The sequence below is a fragment of the Mya arenaria genome, chromosome 3 (genome assembly GCF_026914265.1).
Source record: "Mya arenaria isolate MELC-2E11 chromosome 3, ASM2691426v1".
Classification (NCBI taxonomy): Eukaryota; Metazoa; Mollusca; class Bivalvia; order Myida; family Myidae; genus Mya; species Mya arenaria.
Genome location: NC_069124.1, coordinates 15,062,662 through 15,084,262, shown reverse-complemented (window position 1 = coordinate 15,084,262; position 21,601 = coordinate 15,062,662). Strand labels below are relative to the sequence as shown.

At 34.2% G+C, this 21,601-nt stretch overlaps 3 protein-coding genes across 4 annotated transcripts in view; 1 reads left to right on the top strand and 2 right to left on the bottom strand.

Annotated features, from left to right (window-relative positions):
- Positions 1 to 30: 30 nt before the first annotated feature.
- LOC128227825 (DNA-directed RNA polymerases I and III subunit RPAC2-like) lies at positions 31 to 5,476 on the bottom strand. Of its 2 annotated transcripts, XM_052938698.1 has the most exons (6): positions 5,176 to 5,239; positions 4,268 to 4,502; positions 3,686 to 3,789; positions 3,181 to 3,257; positions 997 to 1,076; positions 31 to 630 (listed from the first exon to the last, which is right to left on the bottom strand). In XM_052938698.1, exons 2-6 carry the CDS (start codon positions 4,367 to 4,369, stop codon positions 559 to 561), a joined length of 435 nt encoding a protein of 144 aa, XP_052794658.1. In that variant the 5' UTR covers positions 4,370 to 4,502; positions 5,176 to 5,239; the 3' UTR covers positions 31 to 558. The 2 variants fall into 2 exon arrangements, with proteins under 2 accessions (XP_052794658.1, XP_052794659.1); XM_052938699.1 differs by lacking the exons at positions 4,268 to 4,502; positions 5,176 to 5,239 and adding an exon at positions 5,348 to 5,476.
- Positions 5,477 to 5,491: 15 nt separating this feature from the next.
- LOC128227824 (vesicle-associated membrane protein 7-like) lies at positions 5,492 to 17,824 on the top strand. The gene is made up of 9 exons (XM_052938696.1): positions 5,492 to 5,641; positions 7,159 to 7,305; positions 8,597 to 8,654; positions 9,008 to 9,057; positions 13,142 to 13,229; positions 14,170 to 14,269; positions 14,787 to 14,854; positions 15,343 to 15,435; positions 15,983 to 17,824. Exons 2-9 carry the CDS (start codon positions 7,160 to 7,162, stop codon positions 16,052 to 16,054), a joined length of 675 nt encoding a protein of 224 aa, XP_052794656.1. The 5' UTR covers positions 5,492 to 5,641; position 7,159; the 3' UTR covers positions 16,055 to 17,824.
- Positions 17,825 to 18,866: 1,042 nt separating this feature from the next.
- Positions 18,867 to 21,601, bottom strand: part of LOC128228611 (run domain Beclin-1-interacting and cysteine-rich domain-containing protein-like) — a 28,734-nt gene continuing 25,999 nt past the window's right edge. Inside the window, exon 22 of the mRNA XM_052940018.1 lies at positions 18,867 to 21,070. Coding sequence (XP_052795978.1) covers positions 21,001 to 21,070 — 70 coding nt within the window. The 3' untranslated portion in view covers positions 18,867 to 21,000. The remainder of the gene's footprint in view (positions 21,071 to 21,601) is intronic.

Below are 21,601 nucleotides of genomic sequence, written 5' to 3'. Positions count from 1 at the left end.
TCTGTGGCACATAAATAAAGTACAAGGATCTAGTATTTGAACATGTATATTTATATCTGCTTTGTTTAACAATCAGTTTTAGGTTCGCCTTCTTGGCATTATCTGCATTTGGTGATTTGTAGTATGTATTACAAATCCCTATCAGTAGAAGAAACATGTTATTATTTTAGAAGAAATATACCTATGGAGACAGATTCTTATTTATTGTTAACGCAATATCAAATATTTAGCAGTGTGCATATATGTGACATAACCTCAAAAAGATAATAAGATAAACATAAAAAAGCAGCCCAGTTATTGCTTGTGAATTAAGATTCATGGGTTGCAATTTTTTTCCAAAGAACATGTATTGCGTGTTTAAAGTCTTTTTGTGTAATTCTTCAAATATGTACAATATTCCTACTGCTTTATTTACTGGTTTAAAGTAGGTACATCCACTATGTATAAATGCTTTGCACATGTTAATGAATAGCACTTGTCCATAACATCTTGACTGAAGTCCAACTGACCAAACATAGCAGGCATTTTCATCCTGCTGATTGGTCAAATCATTCTTGATCACCCTGCTGATTGGTCCATTGGCTCTATATCTGCAGACTGATTTCTTCTCTTGTGCTCATTGATGCTGGTCTGAAAATTGACAGGACATATTCTGATTTAATCATTACGAAAGCCTTTGATGAAAATACTGCCAAATTTCCATTAAGTCATTAGTTCATTTTATTAAGTAATTTGTTTAGCAGTTTGAGCATGCACGCTTGCTAGTATAGAGGCATTTGCACCAAACCCCTTAACTTATTATATATTTATTCTTTACTAAACAATTCATTCGGCAGCCAGGATGTGTCCGGCTTGTACCAAATTAATACTTGAGTATTGATCACCTTATTCATGAATTCTGTTTTTTTAAGTTAACATTAACTGTAAACCTTAATCACGGTATTAAATGTGTATTATGAACTAATCTTTACTGAATAAACAAGTGTCAAAGGGTACCTCAAATGTCCTAAGAACGTGTTCACACACTGAATTCAAATCCTTCATTCCCTTCTTCAGAACATCTTTGGCAGGTGTTCCTGTGGAAAAAACATAGCATTTAATCTATAGGGTGTCATCTTCAATTAACCTAAATTCAAACTCGGTAAAAAACTAAAAAATGTCAAAGTGAACTAAAGAGAGCAAATGGTAGTCTTTCTTTACGATTCATTAGGGCACACCAAGTTTTATCTTGCGACATTGTTTGCAGTATTTACCACAACAGTTTATTTTTAAGCTACTTTCAACAAAAATTAAAAAAAAAACCAGTACGTGGTTGGATACTAAAAACACTTCCTTGTAAAGCAATTTTGTATCAAACATCTCAAAAAAGGATATTATTAGTCTCTGGCAATTACATGGGGACTGAAACAGTTATAACTTATATAAATGAGTACTTTGTGGGTGGGGTATTTCCTCAAAACTACACTAACAAGAATAAAGTAATAACTGTTCAGGATTTCCATTCCAAACTAAATAAAGTAAAACAAGTGAACAGTGGAGCAAATGCAATTGCATGTCTTTGTTCTTTTTTTGTCAAAAAGGGACATGACTAGACATTCATTTAAAGTCAGAATTATGGGTCTTGCTATACATGTGCATATTGTGTACCAAGTTCCATTTGAATATCTTGTGCATTTCTATATTTATAAGCAATAATAATTATTATTTCTTTGAGAAGGAGCATACTCTCAAATTATTAAACTCAGAGTTATGGGCCTGGTCAATAAGTGTGCATATTGTCTGTCTTGTGTGCCAAGTTTAATTTGAACATCTGTTATTTTTTTATCATAAAGACAGTCATAGTTTGGAGAAATGGCCATGGTTAACGCTTTTGCATGTGTATTGTCCAAAAATGGGTATAAATCAACAATTATTAAAGTGAGAATAATGAGCCCTGCTATACATGTGCATATTGTCCCTGTTAACTAGTGATGTTCCGATGATCGATTATAATCGAAAATCGATTGGTTGGGCCTGAAATCGGCGACAATCGATTGCATTTGGTTATAATCGATCATCGAAAAAAAAATTGAAAAAAATATAAGTAGGTGTTCAGATGTTATCTTTAACAAAATGGCTGATGAAAGCCACAATGAGCAAGTAAAAATGAACTATTTTTTATATAACACTTAATAACTTTAATCATAGACATAACGTATATGCATATAATGATTCATAATGTGCATGAATAAAACTTCACTTTAGGTTGTATCTAGTATTTTAAAAAACCGATTTTACTATCGATAATCGGTTACTTGAGTGGAACCGATTATCGATAGTAAAATTGGAACCGATTCCCAACACTACTGTTAACATATGTACCAAGATCCCTTTGAATATCTTGGATGGTTTTTTGAATTAAGGCCAAGGGTAAGGCTTTTGCAAAGTAATTTTTTATGGAAAAGGGCCACAATGCAAAGAAAAATTATATATTATATATTACATCATGTTTTTCCCAAATCTGGAGAGAAAAATCCCATTCAGAAGTTGTTGTTTTTCATGAAAGTCTGAAGAAATTGTTCATTCAGCATTCAAATAAATTGTTTGAAGTAAAGTTTTTGGGATAAGCAGTATCAAATCCAGAAATGGCTGTTTTTCATTACATTTATGGATCAATATGCAATATTATCTGTCATGATGTATGGCAATAGATATGTACATTCACACAGTTTTATATTTCAGCCCTCCCCCCCACCCTCTACCCCATCTCCTCAACCCACTTGCAACATAGGTTGACAGAACTAGCCCCCCCTCCAACCGCCAAAAAACCCCCCACAAAAAACACCCCTATCATTCCCAGCCCCTAACAACACAGGTTAACAGGACCAGCCCACTGCCATATTGTATCTTTAACTGAATAATATAGTACTCATAAAATGCCCCATGTTTTTTCTGAGAACTAATTGGCTACGGAAATCTGGCTCGGGCTACAGAAATCTCTATGTCTGTAGCCCCATTGGCTACCAGGGTATAAAGGTTAATTTCGCACACTGCTATCCCAATAGCACAGTAACTCTTTTTCTTCAAATAACAGACAAGATAAATATGGTTTCACCAGACCTTATTTTAAAAATATATGAAAGAAATACACTACTGTTTGTCTAAAATTTAAACATTGAAATTAATAAGTTTGTTGAATACCACGTGTCTGAATTCGGAAGTTAATTTTTTCTTCGGAAGGGTGTGGAATACTGTAGCCACAAAACTGGGTATCTGGACTGAAGCATAAACAAAATACATCATTCATATTGTATTTGGTGATAAATAAATACATTGTCAACATTATACTTTGCATTTTTCAATTTAAACAGTATTAACACATAACTTGTACCGCATGGCACATGCAGGAATCCATAAAAAAGACACAATGGTAATGATAATGAGTGCCGAATAATGTCCATTTAACATGATGACAAAATTAATATAATACATTAAGCTGAAATAAAAGTAAAATACACAAGTATATTTTAAACATATCAGTAAATTACAATGGCAAGAATAAAGTAAATTCATTTTAATTAATGTCTAACGTGTTCAACAATTCATACTTCTTCAAAAGAATGGTCAGTTGAACACACTCTTCAGTTAGTGTGATATATTCTTAATCAGTCAATACTTCATAAAGATTTCAATCAGCCGTACATACTTTTTCATGACCATATAACGAAGGGAATTGCCGAGTGTGTGGTCTTCCTTGTTTATTACAAATGTTACACAGGTGTCATCTTCTTCACTTCCAAGGGTTGGCATCTAAAAACACATTATAAATAAATTGATACCAATAATTTTCAAAGCGAAGCATCACTGACAAAACAATTGTAATTTAACTTTAATTGCCTGAATCTGCTAAAATGAATAATTGATAATTTGATAAACTGGTATAATAGTGAAAATTGAGACATCCTATGAAATTGGTCCCTCATTGGGAGCAAAATGTCACAGGGTGAGAAAAATGTGCAGCCAGACTGGGGCTCGAACCCTGGACCCCTTGCCATCTGGGCGAGTGTTCTACCGACTGAGCTACCGAACCACTTACACACATCCTCACCACATGTGTAGGTATCAGTACCGTGACATTTTGTAAGTACTTTTCTACTTCTACCAGATACATTCAACAAGCTAAACATTATTGCCAAGGGATAGGGCAATTTATCAAAATAAGATAAGGAAACATCATAGTATGTCTCCTGTTGTCTCCTTTAACGACCACATTAGCTATACTTAACACCTGTAAAAACCTCCTTATATAGTGTGTATATATGGTACAATGCCTCCAAGAATGGTACAATATTGAAGTGATACGAGGTCTCGGTAATCCCATATAAACCATGGTAGTGTGTAACCTTTTGGGTGCAGGACGAAGTGAACCATTTCACAAGTGAACCAGTTCCTTAGTGTACCATTTCAGGACCAAGTGAACCACATATGTATTATATAGTGGCTATTGTGTGATGGCACACTGCCTGAAAGATGATAATAACTAGTAATTATCGCCATTTGAATGCAAGACTTCAAACATTTGCTACACTGTTAAAGATCTTTATTTAGCTGTTAGAAATTGACTTTTAAGCTTCATGACAATTAGTATAGTATAGTAGCTATTTTATGATAGTAACATAAATACAAGAGATGCATAAACATTATGATATTTATTACTTGATGCATTCAACATTATTGGCTATTACTAAGGTGTTTAAAAAAATAGTATTTTGTTATTATTATATCATAGGCTCAGATTATCTTTAAAATGCTAGCGAAATGCAGATGGATCCAGCCGAAATGTCATGAAACACCCACACTTATTTGTTTTTGGTACATGACTGAGGTGTAAATAACAAACATAGAGAATTTTTGAACATATATGGAATAAAATTCAACAAAGTAGGATGTATTGATAATATATTCATTATAAGGATTAAATAAAAATGTATTTTGTTTTTCATTTTTCTTTTCCTTTTTTCAAAACATTGTTATATCAAAATACATAATTCTAATAAATAAACACTTTGATATGATTAACAATTTATCCATATCATCTATTAAATCATTTATACTCAGGAAAATAAACTCTGAAACATAATATTTCATTAAGAGAATATTCCCTATATAACATATAGATGGTTCACTTCGTCTCACCAAGTGGTTCACTTAGTCCTGGTTCACTTAGGAAGTGGTTCACTTCGTCCTACATTCTAACCTTTTAATGTCTCCCAAAAGCGTCTAGTGCCCCTGACGACTAATTTCAATAATATAACACGACAAACCATTTGAAATAACCATGAACATATTTTTGATTAAATAAACCTACTACAGCTAGTTTTCTCGTTTCTTTTTCACCACAGCCATCATTTTTGTCGTTCGCCGAACCCTTTCCTTCGTTTGAAACCCCAGTCATGTTGTTGTGAAAGTAAAATCAAGACTAACAAAACGCTTACTGTATTATTGACTGGTTTAGAGTATTTTGTAAAACGAAACATTTTACCAAAAATTACTTAATGTTTGTAAACCATTCAGGTCATGTGGGTTTGACTTATTTCCTATGTAAACACCGAAAGAAACACAATATAAAAGTCTGCTGCTAATATCACCTATTCCGGATCAGGTATTCTTAGAAACGTATTTTTTACACAAATAATCATACTTTTCTGGAGGCTATTTGATAGAACTTATGTCAACACATATGGTGACAGGTTTGAGTTTTGCTTTTTTGACTTGTCAAGTTGGGTGATAACAAAATGTACTTTTGTTTTTTAAATGCAGAACTGTTTCATTTTAAATTTAATATATTTTTAATATTTCAACCAGATCGATGATGACCATAATTGCATGTTCAAACTTCTTTTTACGGTAATTAGACATGACTAGATAGAAAGTAAATTTGTTGCTTGACCAATGAACGGACCTATAAACCATGAATTGGCAACTGCGCCATATCGATGAAACGATAAGAAATAATAATTTACCCACAATCCTTAGCGCGCGCTCAGCAAATATAAAAAAAATTCCGCCGAATCTCCGATCGGTGATTAACGGCGATCTTCGATTATTTCCGCCAACTCTGCTAATAATGCCTTGTTCGTTATAGATTTAATTATAATTAATAACTGTGATTTTAATCAGATTCAATTGGACTATTATCAACTCAAATGAAAGTACCGCGTATTTGAGTCAATTTTAATTAATGTTTTCCTACATGTATATATTCGGCCGATGTCGGGCGTCTCGAAAATGACAGCACGTTAAGATCTCGGAAGAAATCCCGCTGCACGCGTGAGTTTGAGATTATCGCATTAACACAGATGAGAGTTGCCAATCCATGGTTTATAGGTCCATGACCAATGTTCCATTTCATCTTCTGTATTTTGTACAGTAATAAGCCATTAAATTTGCTGCTTGACCTATTTTCCATTTCATCTTCTGTATTTAGTAGTAAGACATTATCACATTTTTTTTTATTTTATGAGAGATGGGGGTGGTCGGTTGGCATATTGTGACCTGGTATAGACAGATACAATTCTGTTCTCTTAATTATCCAACTCAAGCTGGAATCATGGATCATTAAAATCAAATATATGTTAAATTTGTCCAAAACTCATTGAGATGGCAGTCTTACCTGATCAGTCAAAATCTTGTTCATAGGGAATGAATCACTGGCCATTTCCCGGATGGACAAAATGATTGAGAAATTGATAAGTTCATGTTTGTTATAATTGAAAGAGAAGTTTAAATATCTTCGAATAAAGCTGGTAAGGCTGTCTGAGGGCTTATGTATTTTCATATATTTTCCATTTATATGGAGAAAAATGGATATATTTAAGGAAACAGAAAAAAATTGATCGCCTGAGTCATTGATGCAATTTTAAAGCTAGGGACTCTCATTTTGAAATTAGTCAATACAATGCATCCTTAGGACTCCCAAAATAGTATTTATCTAGTAAACCATTATATTGGAATCATATATATATAATTAATAGAGACTCACAGTTTGCCAACCATTAGGGTAATAGGATCACCCCCTGAAAAATCCTAAGGAACACCCTTAATTATATTGATAACAAAGTTTAGTTTAAGGTTTAAAATTATTTACTTGTAATGTTTATATGTACATTCATTTTCCAGAATGCCGATCCTGTTTTGTACTGTAGCACGAGGTACAACTGTACTCGCCAAGTATGCAGGCTGTGCTGGTAACTTCACAGAAGTCACAGAGCAGATCCTGGCCAAAATCCCGCCAGATAACTCAAAGCTGACATATTCACATGGCAGGTAAGCAGGAACTTTTAAGTATATCATTCAGAGCCTTGCGATCTAGGATAGTCGTTGAAAGTATCATGTACATATCCAAAGGGTATGTTGCTGAAGACACTGCTGAGCAAAAGTGCTAGTGTTAGAACTTAGATACAAGTGAATTGGGTGATTTAACTAGCTCTTATTTGATCAGATTACTCATTAGACCTATTGGTTCTGTAACATGCCCGATGTAATTCAGCTTTAACCACTACCCGCTATGGCATGTTGCAGTCTATGGTATAATGCCGTCTCTGGCATGGCACAATCTGGTTGAACCTGAGACCTCCTGCCCCAGAATCAGATGCTCTCTCACAGAGCTATTGGGGTGATTTTATATAAATGTTTTGTAGCTTTTGCATGTATTGAACTAAATTATATACATTTTTACACCAAATATGTGACCAAAAAATATATGAAAAATGAAAAATGTTTTGTAGCTTTTGCATGTATTGAACTAAATTATATACATGCATGGGTGGAAGTTTTCAGTATTGATACTGAATTCAGTATTTTGAAAAATATTTATCCTATATAATGTATTGTAAAAATGGCATTTCCCTATGTAAACACCCTATGTTCAGTATTTTGAAAAATTCAAACTTTCACCCATGCACATTTTAACACTAAATATGTGACGTAAAAATATATGGTTAATTAATTACAACTGGACATTCTTCAGTTGTAATTAATTAACCATATATTTTTGTGCCCCCACAAAGTGGCGGCATATAGGGTTGCCCTTGTCCGTACGTACGTCTGTCTGTCTGTACGTACGTACGTCCCGAAGATTGTTTCCGATCTAATTCTTGAAAACCGTTTGTCCAATCCTCACCAAACTTTAAACACATGTTTGTGACCATAATATCTTGATCAAGTTCCTTAGCCATGGAAATCGCTTTTGTCATTTAGGAGTTACGGCCCTTTATTTGCAAAAAAAGACTTGAAAAATATGTCCCGAAGATTGTTTCCGATCTAATTCTTGAAAACTGTTTGTCCAATCCTCACCAAACTTTAAACACATGTTTGTGACCATAATATCTTGATCAAGTTCGATAGTCATGGAAATCGCTTTAGTCATTTAGGAGTTACGGCCCTTTTTTGCCAAAAATACTTCAAAAATCATTATGGCTTATTTTCTGTGACAAAAAACCGAAGTGGGGGCATCCGTGTCCTATGGATCCTATGGTGTTCTAGTTTGGGAATAAAATAATACCTTGTGGAATAATGTTTCATAATATATTAGAAAACGATTTACTTTTCTTTTCAGCTACTTGTTCCACTACATTTGTGAGGAGAGAATTATATATCTGTGTATAACAGATGATGTAAGTATTTCTAACTTGTTATAAATAAAAACAAAAATAAGCAACATCACAAGGGATTGATTGAATTTATTTGCCATCCGTTTTTGCTTACATGATTTAAGGGCAAAAAAAATTATTGTAAATATGGCAGTTTGTCCATGTTACGTACATGTACCTTTTCAGCATTCAATATTTGTGGGTTTTTTTATAAGACTTGGACCCTTTATAAGACTTGGACCCTTCAAATTTTCAAATAATAAATGAATACTAATCTAAGAATGCATCTTTTCATATGCTGTACATGAATGGAATATTTATTTACAGTGAAATCTTGTTACGTTTTGATCAATGTCTGTTATTGGTTTGCACTTCAGGATTATGAAAGGGCAAAAGCATTCTCCTTCCTGTCAGAAATCAAAAGAAAGTAAGTCCTTTAAATGTTTTTATCATCAAATCTTTTTATCAAATTATTCTAAAAACCCAAATTAAAAAAATAGCAGCACTAGCTTAATGTCCATCAATAGTGTTCAATCTTCATTTGCTATTTATGTCTCCCCCATTCATGGGGAGACATATTGTTCTTGCCCTGTCCGTCAGTCTGTCAGTCTGTACGTCACACTTTGTTTCCGCTCAATAACTATAGAACGCTTAGACCCAGGAACTTCATACTTGGAATGGTGGTTGGTCATGACAAGTAGATGATCTCTATTGATTTTGTGAGCAGTAGGTCAAAGGTCAAGGTCGCGGTAAACTTGAGGTGAAAAAAATGGTTTTCGCTCAATAACTAAAGATCCTTTGGGTCCAGGAACTTCATACTTGGTATGCTAGTTGATCATGACTAGTAGATGACACTTATTGATTTTGAGGTCAAAGGTCAAGGTATCGGTTACCTTCAGGTAAAAAACCATATGTTGGCGGTGACCTTAAAGGGACTGTTCACCAGATTGGCATCAAAATTATCTAATAAAATGTTTTACTCTTTGATATCATAATTGTAAAAAAACATACCAAATGTAAAAAAAAAAATGCATCGGAGACCGGGTTCAAACCGGTGTCGCCAAAATTGCAGTCCAGTGCTGTATCCACTGTGCTACGAAGGCTAACTCTAAACAGTTGGAATATTTAAGCTATATACCTAACATCGTCAACCACATGATAACATGGACTAGCCAATCATGCATAAGGAATGAATTCTACTAGGTAGACATGCCTAGTTATATTTTTTAATGGAAAAATACGAAAAAACTCAAAAAAATAAATTAATTGTAAGCTATGTGGTACTTCAGTTAGTAAGTTCCAATGCATTGTACACATCGATACCAAGTTTATGTCAGTTTTCTACAATTTTCTTTTTTTATCGCTGTTTTATCATATGGAGTGCAGTCCCTTTAAGCTTAAAAATGGTTTCTGCTCAATAACTAAAGAACGCTTGTACCCAGGAACTTCATACTTGGTATGCTAGTTGGTCATGACTAGTTGATGAGTCCTATTGATTTTTAGATCAGTAGGTCAAAGGTCAAGGTGAAGAAGCGGTTTCTGCTCAATAACTAAAGAACGCTTGCACCCAGGAATTTCATACTTGGTATGCTAGTTGGTCATGACTAGCAGATGAGCCCTATTGATTTTGATATCAGTTGGTCAAAGGTCAAGGTCGCTGTGACCTTGAGGTGAAGGAACGGTTACTGCTCAGTAACTAAAGAACGCTTGCACCCAGGAAATTCATACTTGGTATGCAAGTTGGTCATGACCCCTATTGATTTACAGGCCATTTGGTCGAAGGTCAAGGTGATTTTTTAGGTAAAATAACAATTTCTGCTGAATAACTTTAGAATGCTTGGGCCCAGGAACTAGCTTCATACTTGGTATGCTAGTTGGTCTTGATTAGTAGATGACCCCTATTGATTTTAAGGTCAGTAGGTCAAGGCCACAGTGACCTTCAGATGAAAATCAATTTGGTTTGAATGTCACACTTCTTCAAGTAACCGCTCATTAACTAAAGAACGCTTGGACCCAGTGACTTCAAACTTGGACTCACGAACTTCATATTTGGTATGCAGGTTGGTCATGACCTGTTGATGATTTTTAGCTCGACTATTCGAAGAATAAGGAGAGCTATACTACTCAACCTGGCGTCGGCGGTGGCGTCGGCGTTGGCGTCACACCTTGGTTAAGGTTTTGCATGTAAGCACCTTTAAGTCATTATCTCAGTAAATACATCAGTTATTGCATTGAAACTTTGGATATGTATTCCATACTATCTAAGATACTAAATAAATGAAGTTAGATAACAATTATTTGAATATGATGCAAATAATAGGCCTTTTTTATTCGACTTAGAAATTCTGGTTAAGGTTTTGAGTGTAAGCACACATAGGCTAATATCTCAGCAACTACTTGAGGTATTGTATTGTGACTTTATACAATGGTAGTAAACCATCCAACCTACTTAATTAACCAAGTTAGATAACTCTAGTTTGCATTTAATGCAAAATAATTGCCCTTTATTATTCGACTTAGAAATTCTGGTTAAGATTTTGCATGTAACCACATTTAAGTCAATATCTCAGCAAATATATCATGTATTGCATTGAAACATTAGATATGTATTCCTAGATAACACTTTTTTGAATAGAATGCAAATTATGGGCCTTTATTATTTGACTTAGACATTCTGGTTAAGGTTTTGCATGTAAGCACACATAGGTTAATATCTCAGCAATTACTTGATGGATTACATTGAGACTTTATACAATAGTACTCAACCATCCAATCTAATTAAATAACCAAGTAAGATAAAAAAAAAACTCCAGTTTGCATTAATTAAAATAATGGTCCTTTTTTATTCCACATAGAAATTTTGGTTAAGGTTTTGCGTGTAACCACTTTTAAGGCAATACCTCAGCAAATACATCATGTATTGCATTGAAACTTTACACACAGGCTCCTATCTATTTAACGTTCTTATTTAATCAAGTAAGATAACTCTATCTTTTAAAATATATGATTTTTGCCCCTTTATTATGCGACTTAGAAATTCTGGTTAAGGTCTTGCATGTTAGCACACATAGGATAATATCTCAGCAACTATTTGATGTATTGCATTGAGACTTTATACATAGTATTCAACCACCCAACTTAATTGAATAACCAAGTTAGATAACTGTTTTTTGCAAATAATGGCCCTTTATTATTAGACTTAGAAATTCTCATTAAAATTTTGCATGTAACCACATTTATGTTAATCTCAGCACACCATGTATTGCATTGAAATCTAATCTAACAGTGATCCATGCATGTTTTGCCAAAACGTTTCAATCCTTAAATTGAAAAGCGGCGGAATAGTCGAGCGCGCTGTCTCTGTGACAGCTCTTGTTATGTTTGTTTGTCTCCAGTCCAAAAGTACAAATGTCATGTCCATCATTGAATACTTCTCACCTACGATCACACACTGGGGGAGACAAGCGCTTTTTCAAAAAAGCAATCTAGTAATTTATGAAATTTTGGTGATAGATTGTATGTTAAAAAACATTTGGTTCATGTGATTTGCAGCTCAATTTCTAACACCAATTCATCATATAACCATACATGCCATATTTTCTGGAGACCATTCAGGGGGATTTGTTCAGAAAGGCTGAAATTTAGGGGGATTTTGGTAGTATTCAGGGGGATTTTTTTAGCAGGTTTAAGTTGGTGAAATTTCAAAGTATTTTTAGATGGAAGTACGAAAAAATGTATTCACATATATTTTGCTATGAAAACCTCTAACTTTTTCATCATACAGAATTATTTTATGTCATGATTTATCATATTCTTATGATACACTGTCATGTCATACTGTAATACTGTAAATTAAATTTACCTTTCTCCAAAGTTTTTTAAAAAATTCTGCTTAATACTATCAGCTATGATGACGTTCAGACACTAAGAGAATGTAATGAATATTATTAATTTCTTCCTTTTCCAAAATAGTAATATTTCTTTGCCTTTGATCATTACTTCAAATTAATTGATCACTTGTTGTTAAGGTTTCCTTTTGGCATTTATCAAACCTTTTTTAAACAGTAATTTCACCCTTGAGGAGTAGTTTCTTTACATTCAGTTTCACTCACATACTGTGGTTTCACTTTGTCATTATTGCCTGATGCAAAATCTCTAAAAATTGCGGGGGATTTTTACCTCCCGCCGGGAGACCACCGGGGGATGGATCGAAATTCCGTTTTTTTTGCTGGGGGATATGGCATGTATGTATGTATGCCCTTAAAATAAGCATGATTTATCATTCAACTTATCAAGGAAATATATTGCATCAATAATTAGCAGCACATGGTTGTATAATTCAATGAATTACTTTGAACACCTCTGACAAACAACCTCCAACAAGTGACCAGGGAGCAAAGCTCTGGTTAGCATCATGTTCAATACAATGGAGTAATTTCAGTTGTTGACATTGACTCATGGATATTTCATATTTTAATATCAGCAGTTGTAAAATCTCATCTCCATTCCAGGTTCCAGATGCAGTATGGTGTTCGAGCGCAGACTGCCCTGCCGTATGCCATGAATTCAGAGTTTAGTCGCACAATGGCCACACAGATGGTATACACACTTTACTTTTTGTAGACTTTTTTAGGGATCCTAAAATTAGTCAATTTTCAATAATGCTATTACAGTAAAACTGCAATCCCTTGTGGACTCTGGAGCCGGAGGTCAAATCTTGAGTGATCTGATGTTTTGAATGACCCAAATTCCCCTTTAGTTTGTTATGAAAAGTCTTACAATGACATTATGTATTTTTATAGTTTGAAGTTTTCATACCGATTGCTTACTTTTGCTCCGATTACATATTGTGTTGTTGAAATTGCTCCTATATTCAAAGGCTTTTGTATACTTAATGTGATAATGTAGAAAGAAAGAAAAAAACAGTGAATTAATAACAAGTTAATTTTTTACAAAGAAACACATTTTCTAAACAAGCAACATTGGAATAGCGGTCATGCATAAACAGTGAAAATCAGTTTTTCACACCTTATCAAATTACCTTTCATCTCTCATTGCAATTTTTACAACGTACAAAAATTTTAACACATGGCAATTATTTGTTTGTGCATAATCTGTCTATGGGACTGGCAATGGTGCTCAAGTCCTTCACTTATTTAGGTTATGATCCATTGTCAGTATATTTTATCTGAAAATACCGGTAGAAGGAATAGGTCTGAACACCCTCCACTGCTTGCAAGTTGCCGAATGACTGCCTGTTTTCACGATAGCAGTTTTACAAATTCTGAAAAATGAGATTGAGTTCTGTTTAACAGTGATAATCAGAGACTCAAAATCTTTCATGTTTACAAGTACCAAAGTGGAACAAGATTTGAAAAAAAAAATTAAGGGATGCCAAAATAACAAGAATATAATTTAGCCAGTATATCTTTTCTTTAAGCAAAGTTAATGGCTGTTTGGTCAGTCCATCAAACATGTTTAATTTGATGGAGACTTATCTTTTTACTTCCTTATTTATCTTTTTACTTCCTTATTTCAGCGGTTATCTACAGAGCCTAGTGCAGGGGCATCAGCAGATAAAGTGCAGGCAGTTCAGGGTCAGGTTGATGAGTTGAAAGGCATCATGGTCAGAAACATCGGTAGGTGTAGTGGTTAAGTGTGGCATGTGCCTTTGTCCCTGAATTGTAAAAATCTATTTACTATTTTAAATACTTAATTTTCTTCACACAGCATAGGATCTTCATAAGGACTTTTCACTATACTTGGTTTGGGGCCTTGGCTTCGACCCATGACAAATATCAACTATGTTTGGGTTTTTTTGTTGTTGACTTATTTTAAAGCAAACATTGTCAATGTGGTATTGTCATGGCAATGGTGTCGACATATGCCTATCAAAATTGATGGACATTCATCTCCAACTCTGCTTTAAGATACTAGTACAAGTAGTACTAGTATCTAAGTTAACACAATTTTCAAAATCCGAAACAACTCTATGCACACTTTATTTTTCTGGATAAAAAAACCTTTACTGAATTGCAGCTAAATGTCAAAGCTGAAATAGGGCATGCATATTGATATTATAACTGGTATATTGATCCTGGTAAATTTTACAACTATATCTATTGAACAATGATATGTAATGTTTTCCATACACAGATCAGATTGCTGACCGCGGAGAGCGCCTTGAGTTGTTGGTGGATAAAACAGAGGACCTTAGTTTAAATGTAAGTGTTGGTGTGAGCGCAACAAGTGGGGAAGGTGTTTGCCTGTTACCCAAGAAGTCATAGGTTCAAACCCCACCAGGGGTACTTTCTCATGAGCTTTCAAAATAGACACTAGTACTGGTTTCTACCCAAAAAAATGCACTCGAGGGTGAATTATATCAGCTTTCATCTAAACAAGTTCATATGGAGTTACTTCTTTTAGAGCTACTGGTGGTTTTATTTAGTATTTTGCTCTGACAATAATGATAAAAGGATTACACAATTAACATGTATATTTGCAACATCTTAATTTTTAAGAACACAAACCAGAACTTTTAACAGAACACAGTCATATTAAGTGATCTTATGTCTGGTTCTAATATTTAATAATAAGTGTACAAGATACAAGAATAGATACAAGAAAGGTGGGGTATATGATAACAAGAAACGAAATGTTCCAAGGGCTATTTTCCAACATGACGAGTATAAACTGTATGTTTCATTTTCAGGCTGTTACATTCAAGAAGACGAGCAGGAACTTGGCAAGATCCATGTGGTGGAAAAATATGAAGATTACAATCATTATTGTTGTTGTTGTTATTGTAAGTAAATGCTAACGAAATGTAACAGATGAACACATGTATGTTAGAAACTATATAAACTATTTTTTTTTAAACTAAATGTTGTCAATGTTATTTGACTTACATTTAGATTAAAAACAACATGTACTATTTTCAGACTATTGTGAATGATTTAACATGTTAAGGACTTAACTTTTATAATATGATCTTTATTTTCGGTAATGTCATTACTATCGGTATCTATGAAACATATCTATATCATATTTCTCCAAATATGGTATGACTTCCTTGTTGTATGACTTCTTTATTCTTAAATTCTGTCTTGCAATTGTGTAAAATTTTCAAACTCATTTGAATTTTCATTGATTTCAAAGGAAACTGTGTCTGAAATTAAAAAGCATATTTAAAGAAAACAAAAATATTGACCACCAACTTGATCAACTTATTTTAATAGAGAAATAACAAAATACAGTATTGATATATATTTATAGAATTGCACAAGAGTCCATAAATTATACTGTACTGATTGTTTTCTGTTTTCCTCATTTCTCGTATTTATTTTCTTCAGGTTATCCTGTATTTCATCGTAACGGCCGCATGTGGAGGATTCAAGTGGCAGAGCTGTACGGGGAAAAAGTGACCGGGTTGCAATATTTGTACTTTCAAACACTCAACTTGTGGGAGAAAACGCCATACATACCTGGATATTTCCTGGTCTCATTCCAGTCACATCCTCATTAAAACAGCGTGTTTATTATATTAAGTATGTGCATGTACATGTATATTGTATAACTGATTATTTCTCAGACTTAATGAACTGTGATTTCTATTGCTTGTCCTTTGAAAACAAAATGACGATTTTCGTCAGCATTGACCATTGTCGCAACTGTGGTATTTGTCAAATGTTTGGTATAAATGCTTGTATTGTATTTTGAGTCATGTGACTGAGTGTCCTTCGTCTACTGGCAGTGCTATTATTGGTTTAAAATGACATGCTCTAACTTACATAGTACTGTATACTGAGCACCGAGTACCAACACAGCTGTTTCCTGTATATTTGAGTCACAAATTTTAAGATGCATGTATTTATCTTAGTGCATATTCTTCAATTTTGCTCTTATTGTTTGAAAGCATTCATTTATCAAATAGATATGGTTAAATGTGGCATATTCGCATGTTCCATTTTATTTGATGAACAAGGGGCATAGCAAGCAAATCAGAATAATCCATGTAAGTGACATTAGCTGTTAAATGAATGATAAATTACCAAATAATGCAGAACTGGTGAAACACTTGAAGGCAAGGAGGCATCAGCCATTGACTCAGTAGTTGATGTGTAAAATCCACATTGGCCCAGCCATGCCCTTGATGAATGCAAATTACCAACATTAATCAGCTTAGTGTTTGAAATAATATAATGTCTACTGGCTCAGCCCCTGTTAATCAAATTACCTGGTTAAAAAGCAGCTAACTGCTGATTTTAAAGAAAAAGTTCTGAAATATACTTTTGTGCTATTTGATTACTGTTTTTCATATGTTTTCATATAAATACCTGTTTGTTGATCGCATAATAATTATTTGTCTTACCATATTATGATTTATGTTAACACTTCTTTATACAAATTACATGTTAACCTCAAGATTGGTTAACATTGATTGTACTTTTCAACTGTACATTTAAGTTTTAATGATTCTTGTTGTTAACTAAATATTTGTTTCAAAAGTTTTAAGAATAAATACAATTTACAAAGATAGAAGAATGAATGTGTTAAGCTACGCAATGTTCAATGTGTAGAGAGCTACCCAGCATAAAGGGTGTAGCGAGCTATTCTATGTTTAATATGTAGAGAGCTACCCAGCATAAAGGGTGTAGCGAGCTATTCTATGTTTAATATGTAGAGAGCTACCCAGCATAAAGGGTGTAGCGAGCTATTCTATGTTTCATGTGTAGAGAGCTACCCAGCATAAAGGGTGTAGCGAGCTATTCTATGTTTCATGTGTAGAGAGCTATCCTGCATAAAGGGTGTAGCGAGCTATTCTATGTTTAATGTGTAGAGAGCTTCCAATTGTTCAATGAGTAGAGATACTCAATATTAAATGTGTAGAGAGCTACTCAATCTTCAATTTGTAGAGAGCAACTCAATATTCAGTTTGCAGCGAGAGTTACTGGATGTTCAACTGCATGTTCAGTTAGCCAAAGGAAGCTGTCCCCTTTTACCCCATATCCTGTGTAGCATGTATTTCTTGCCCTGTGCACTACAAATGATTCAATTCACCCTATAAGCTTTTGTGATATGATTAATATTTAAGGAACATTTTCATTGTTTTCACTCCATTGATGCATGTTATGATGTTATATTTGTATATATGAATTCTTTGAATAACACCAAATAAACATTATAAACATTCAGCTTTTCATCATTAGCATACTTATTTACATAAGCATGTACATGTATTATAATTGTATTACACTCTTCTTAAAGGACAATTAGTGTTAGTGCACTGTGGTAATGTGGATGTCTGCTAGTGTTGTTCCGATGATTGGTTCTAATTAAAAATAAATTGAAATGTCAACATTAGTGACTATCAAAAGTGACTTATCATAAAGTATTTCATTATTGGAAATATATCCTTAACAGCAGTAGTTGCACACTTGATACACTGTTTTTGGTTTCATTTCTCTTCTTCAGCAGATGAACCCTATTGTGGTCAAATGACAAGGTTCTGGTGACCTCCAGCTAAAAATTAGTTACCAAAGTCAATAACTGAAGAATGCTTAGGTCCAGAGACCTTAAACTTGGTAAGCAGGTTGGTAATGACCAGCAGTTGAATCCAATTAATTTTGAAGACAGTTGCCCAAAGGTCAAGGTTGTGGTGACCTCTCTTACAATCAATAACTGAAGAATAGGCCCAGACCTCACTGTGGTAGGCAGGTTGGTAATTAACCAGTAGATGAACACTAATAATTAAGTGGTTAGTGGGTCTAAGGTTTTGCTGACTGCTACCTTAAAATACACTTCCGATTTATAACTGAAGAACGCCTAGGCCCAGAGATCAATCTAAGTAGGCCATTTGGTAAATACCAGCAGAATGATGAACCATAGTGATTTGAGGTCAGTGAGTCGCAGGTCAAGCCTGTTGTGACCTCTAGCTGAAAATCTTTCCAATTCAGTAACTGAAGAACGCTAAAGCCAAGAGATGAGTTGACATCCATTTCCATGGTAATATCTTGTCCTTTAAAAATGTAACAAATCAACATATACAAACCTTATGGAAAGGTAGGATGGCTCCATCATGAAAATATGTTACATAAGGATATCTGTCCAGAACAGGCCCAAATATTAATGGCTATCTGTCCAACGAGGCCTTTGGAGGGCATTTGTCACATTCCTCTTCAAAATAACAGCAAAAACAACACATGAAAGAGTAATTTAAACAATAGTGAATACCAATTGTGGTCATTATTTTATTGCAAATTTTAAACATAACAATATTTTACATGATTATCAAATAATTATCTGTCTGTTGCTGACTAATGAAAGACTCGCATAATTAATGGCACCATGGTTTTAAGCACTCTATAAAGGTCACTAACGAAGTATCAACATTTTACAGACTAAATGATATAAATTTATAAAAATAAAAATATTTGGTTTTCAGTACTTTGAAGCACTTGATAGCTAGTGTATTGAAAACAGGCATAATAATATAGCACATTATCACAGGCATTCCAATCAACAGATACATATATCTCTGAATACAAATCAATTATAACACTTTTAAGCACTAACTCTGGAAATATGGGATTGGATAATCCCATGTTGAATATTTTAAGAACACAGAGATCACTTAAAACAACTCGTCATAACCCTTCAAAATGAATGGAAATTGATCAACAAATATATAATACTGTCTTTTACCTTCAGTTTTCATAATAATGCGGATTCAATTTACATTTCCTATTCATTTGGTCATTTGTACATCTACTTTGATACACTTCCTCTCATCGCCATGCGTACCTTTACAGAGTAAAGCCATAATCAAACACTGGCCTTAAACAGAGCATGCTACATGCTGATAATAAAATGATCCAACCAGTATGTGGCATTTTTAACTACATTTAATAAAGTATCTAAGGATTATTAATTAACTATTATGCACCAGTCAATTGTAACCACGCCCCCCCCCCCAGGTCCGGGGAATAGCGGGTACTTTGACTTTCGGTCCAGCCAACCCCGGCTAAAATCCCGCCCTTCGTGGAAGAACAGATGGTAAAATCCCCGCCAAATGCCCCCACACCCCAGGGACCCTAGGTAAGGCCTATTCCCCGCTAAATTCAAAGCAAAGACAAACCACCGCATTTACCCGGCACTGCGGGGACACCTGAAAGGTAAAAACACGGCCCTTTTACTCCGGCTATCCCCGGTATACCCTCGGACCTGGGGGGGGGGCCTTGGTTACAATAGACTGGTGCATTACGTACTTGAGGCAATTCTGGAGCAATTATACTACTAATACATTACAACTGACAGCAATGTATGCCAAAACTCACCTAATATGGACCAAAGCCTCCTAATACAAGTTTCTGCCGTTCTTACTAAATACCAACTACCAAATATGAGGTAAGAGGAATAGACTATTTTCTTTAGGAATTGTGTTTCTTGTTCAAAATTAATTCAGAATTACTAGCCTATTAAATACTTTTTACGCATTGTATGCTTTATTATTACAGTTGTGTTCAACCTGTAAGTGGATTTTTGGAAACCAACAAAATGGAGGGCAAAGGTGAAAACAATTTCGAACTTTTGGCCGACGTTTTATGAAATAAACAGAACATAGTACAATTCTTGCTTTCTTAGAATATACAGTGCATTTGGCTTTATTCATAAGTCTATGCGATGGATGCATGTCAAAATCAGCAAAGTTTTAGCCTAGAAAAGCAGAAACCATCAATGAAATTGGGAAATAAGCTTCAATAATAAGGTATAGTAGATATGTTTTTAATCAAAATGTCTCAGCATTCATTAAAGTTAATTAATAAAATACTCATTAATCAGTTGATTTCATATTGGCTGAGTTAGTTGCCTTCAAGCAGCACTATTGCTAACCCTTTGGGCTCAGGCCAATACTACTGACCTCAGACAAATATGACCAATATGAAATCACCTAAATAATAACATTATATTATTAGTGGTATTTTTGACCAGTTTGCCCTCTCAGAGATGTCAAGTACACTCTGGGTGACATTTGTTTTCTGTGCTGGTGTCTGCAGGTGTCGACTGTTATCTCTGCAGGTATCAACTGTTATCTCTGCAGGTGTTGACGATTTTTTCTGCATTTGTCTTCAGGCATTGTCGGTTTTCCGTGCAGGTGTCTTCAGGTATTGTCTGTTTTCTCTGCAGGTGTCTTTAGGTGTCATCTGTTGTTTTTTTCTGCAGGTGTCTTAAGGTGTCATCTGTTGTTTTTTTTCTGCAGGTATCTTAAGGTGTCATCTGATGTTTCTCTGCAGGTGTCTTAAGGTGTCATCTCTTGTTTTTTTCTGCAGGTGTCTTCAGGTGTCATCAGTTGTTTTTTCTGCAGGTGTCTTCATGTGTTTTCTGTTCTCTCTGCAGGCTCATCCAAGTCCTCTGAACTTTCCTCTTGAAGGCGCTGGCGCCTGAATTAAAATTACCTCTTTCAATAGTTATTTACAGAATTATCATATCAGTATATAGATATATGTATGGGATAAGCTCTGTTTATAAAGTCCTTCGATTTATGAATATATTAATTAGCTTATATAAGACAAGAAACAAATTATTTCTCAGCTACAAAATGCTACATGTAGTTGACTAGTCTAAAGACTATATGCCCTTATCTCAAAATTAGCTTACACAATGAAACTCTGTCTTACTATCGTGGTCACAATCTAAATGATAATATTTTACCAGCAGATTTGACACACTTTTCAGATGTTATGTTTTTAAATGAGTTCTTTAATAAGTTCAAAGCTACAGAAGGGCACTGTTTGAAAATGCCTTCACTTGTCTGGATGTGTTCTTTCTGTGTTTTCCGGAGCAATACATAAAATCAGGAATGATATTCATAAAACATCATATAATATAAATATGTTTGATAATTTTTGAAATATTCTTTATTGTCTTTATTTAAAATAATCAAATTTATGACAAAAAAACTCAAACTACAA

Coding starts and splice junctions, on each gene's coding strand:
- LOC128227825 (XM_052938698.1), bottom strand. CDS start 4,369: ATGGTTTATATGGGATTACCGAGACCTCGTATCACTTCAATATTGTAC. Junction 3,790..4,267: donor ATATAAGGAGGTTTTTACAG/GTGTTAAGTATA, acceptor ATGTGTTTTTAG/ATGCCAACCCTTGGAAGTGA. Junction 631..996: donor ACGTTCTTAGGACATTTGAG/GTACCCTTTGAC, acceptor GTCAATTTTCAG/ACCAGCATCAATGAGCACAA.
- LOC128227824 (XM_052938696.1), top strand. CDS start 7,160: ATGCCGATCCTGTTTTGTACTGTAGCACGAGGTACAACTGTACTCGCC. Junction 9,058..13,141: donor CTGTCAGAAATCAAAAGAAA/GTAAGTCCTTTA, acceptor TCTCCATTCCAG/GTTCCAGATGCAGTATGGTG. Junction 13,230..14,169: donor GCACAATGGCCACACAGATG/GTATACACACTT, acceptor TCCTTATTTCAG/CGGTTATCTACAGAGCCTAG.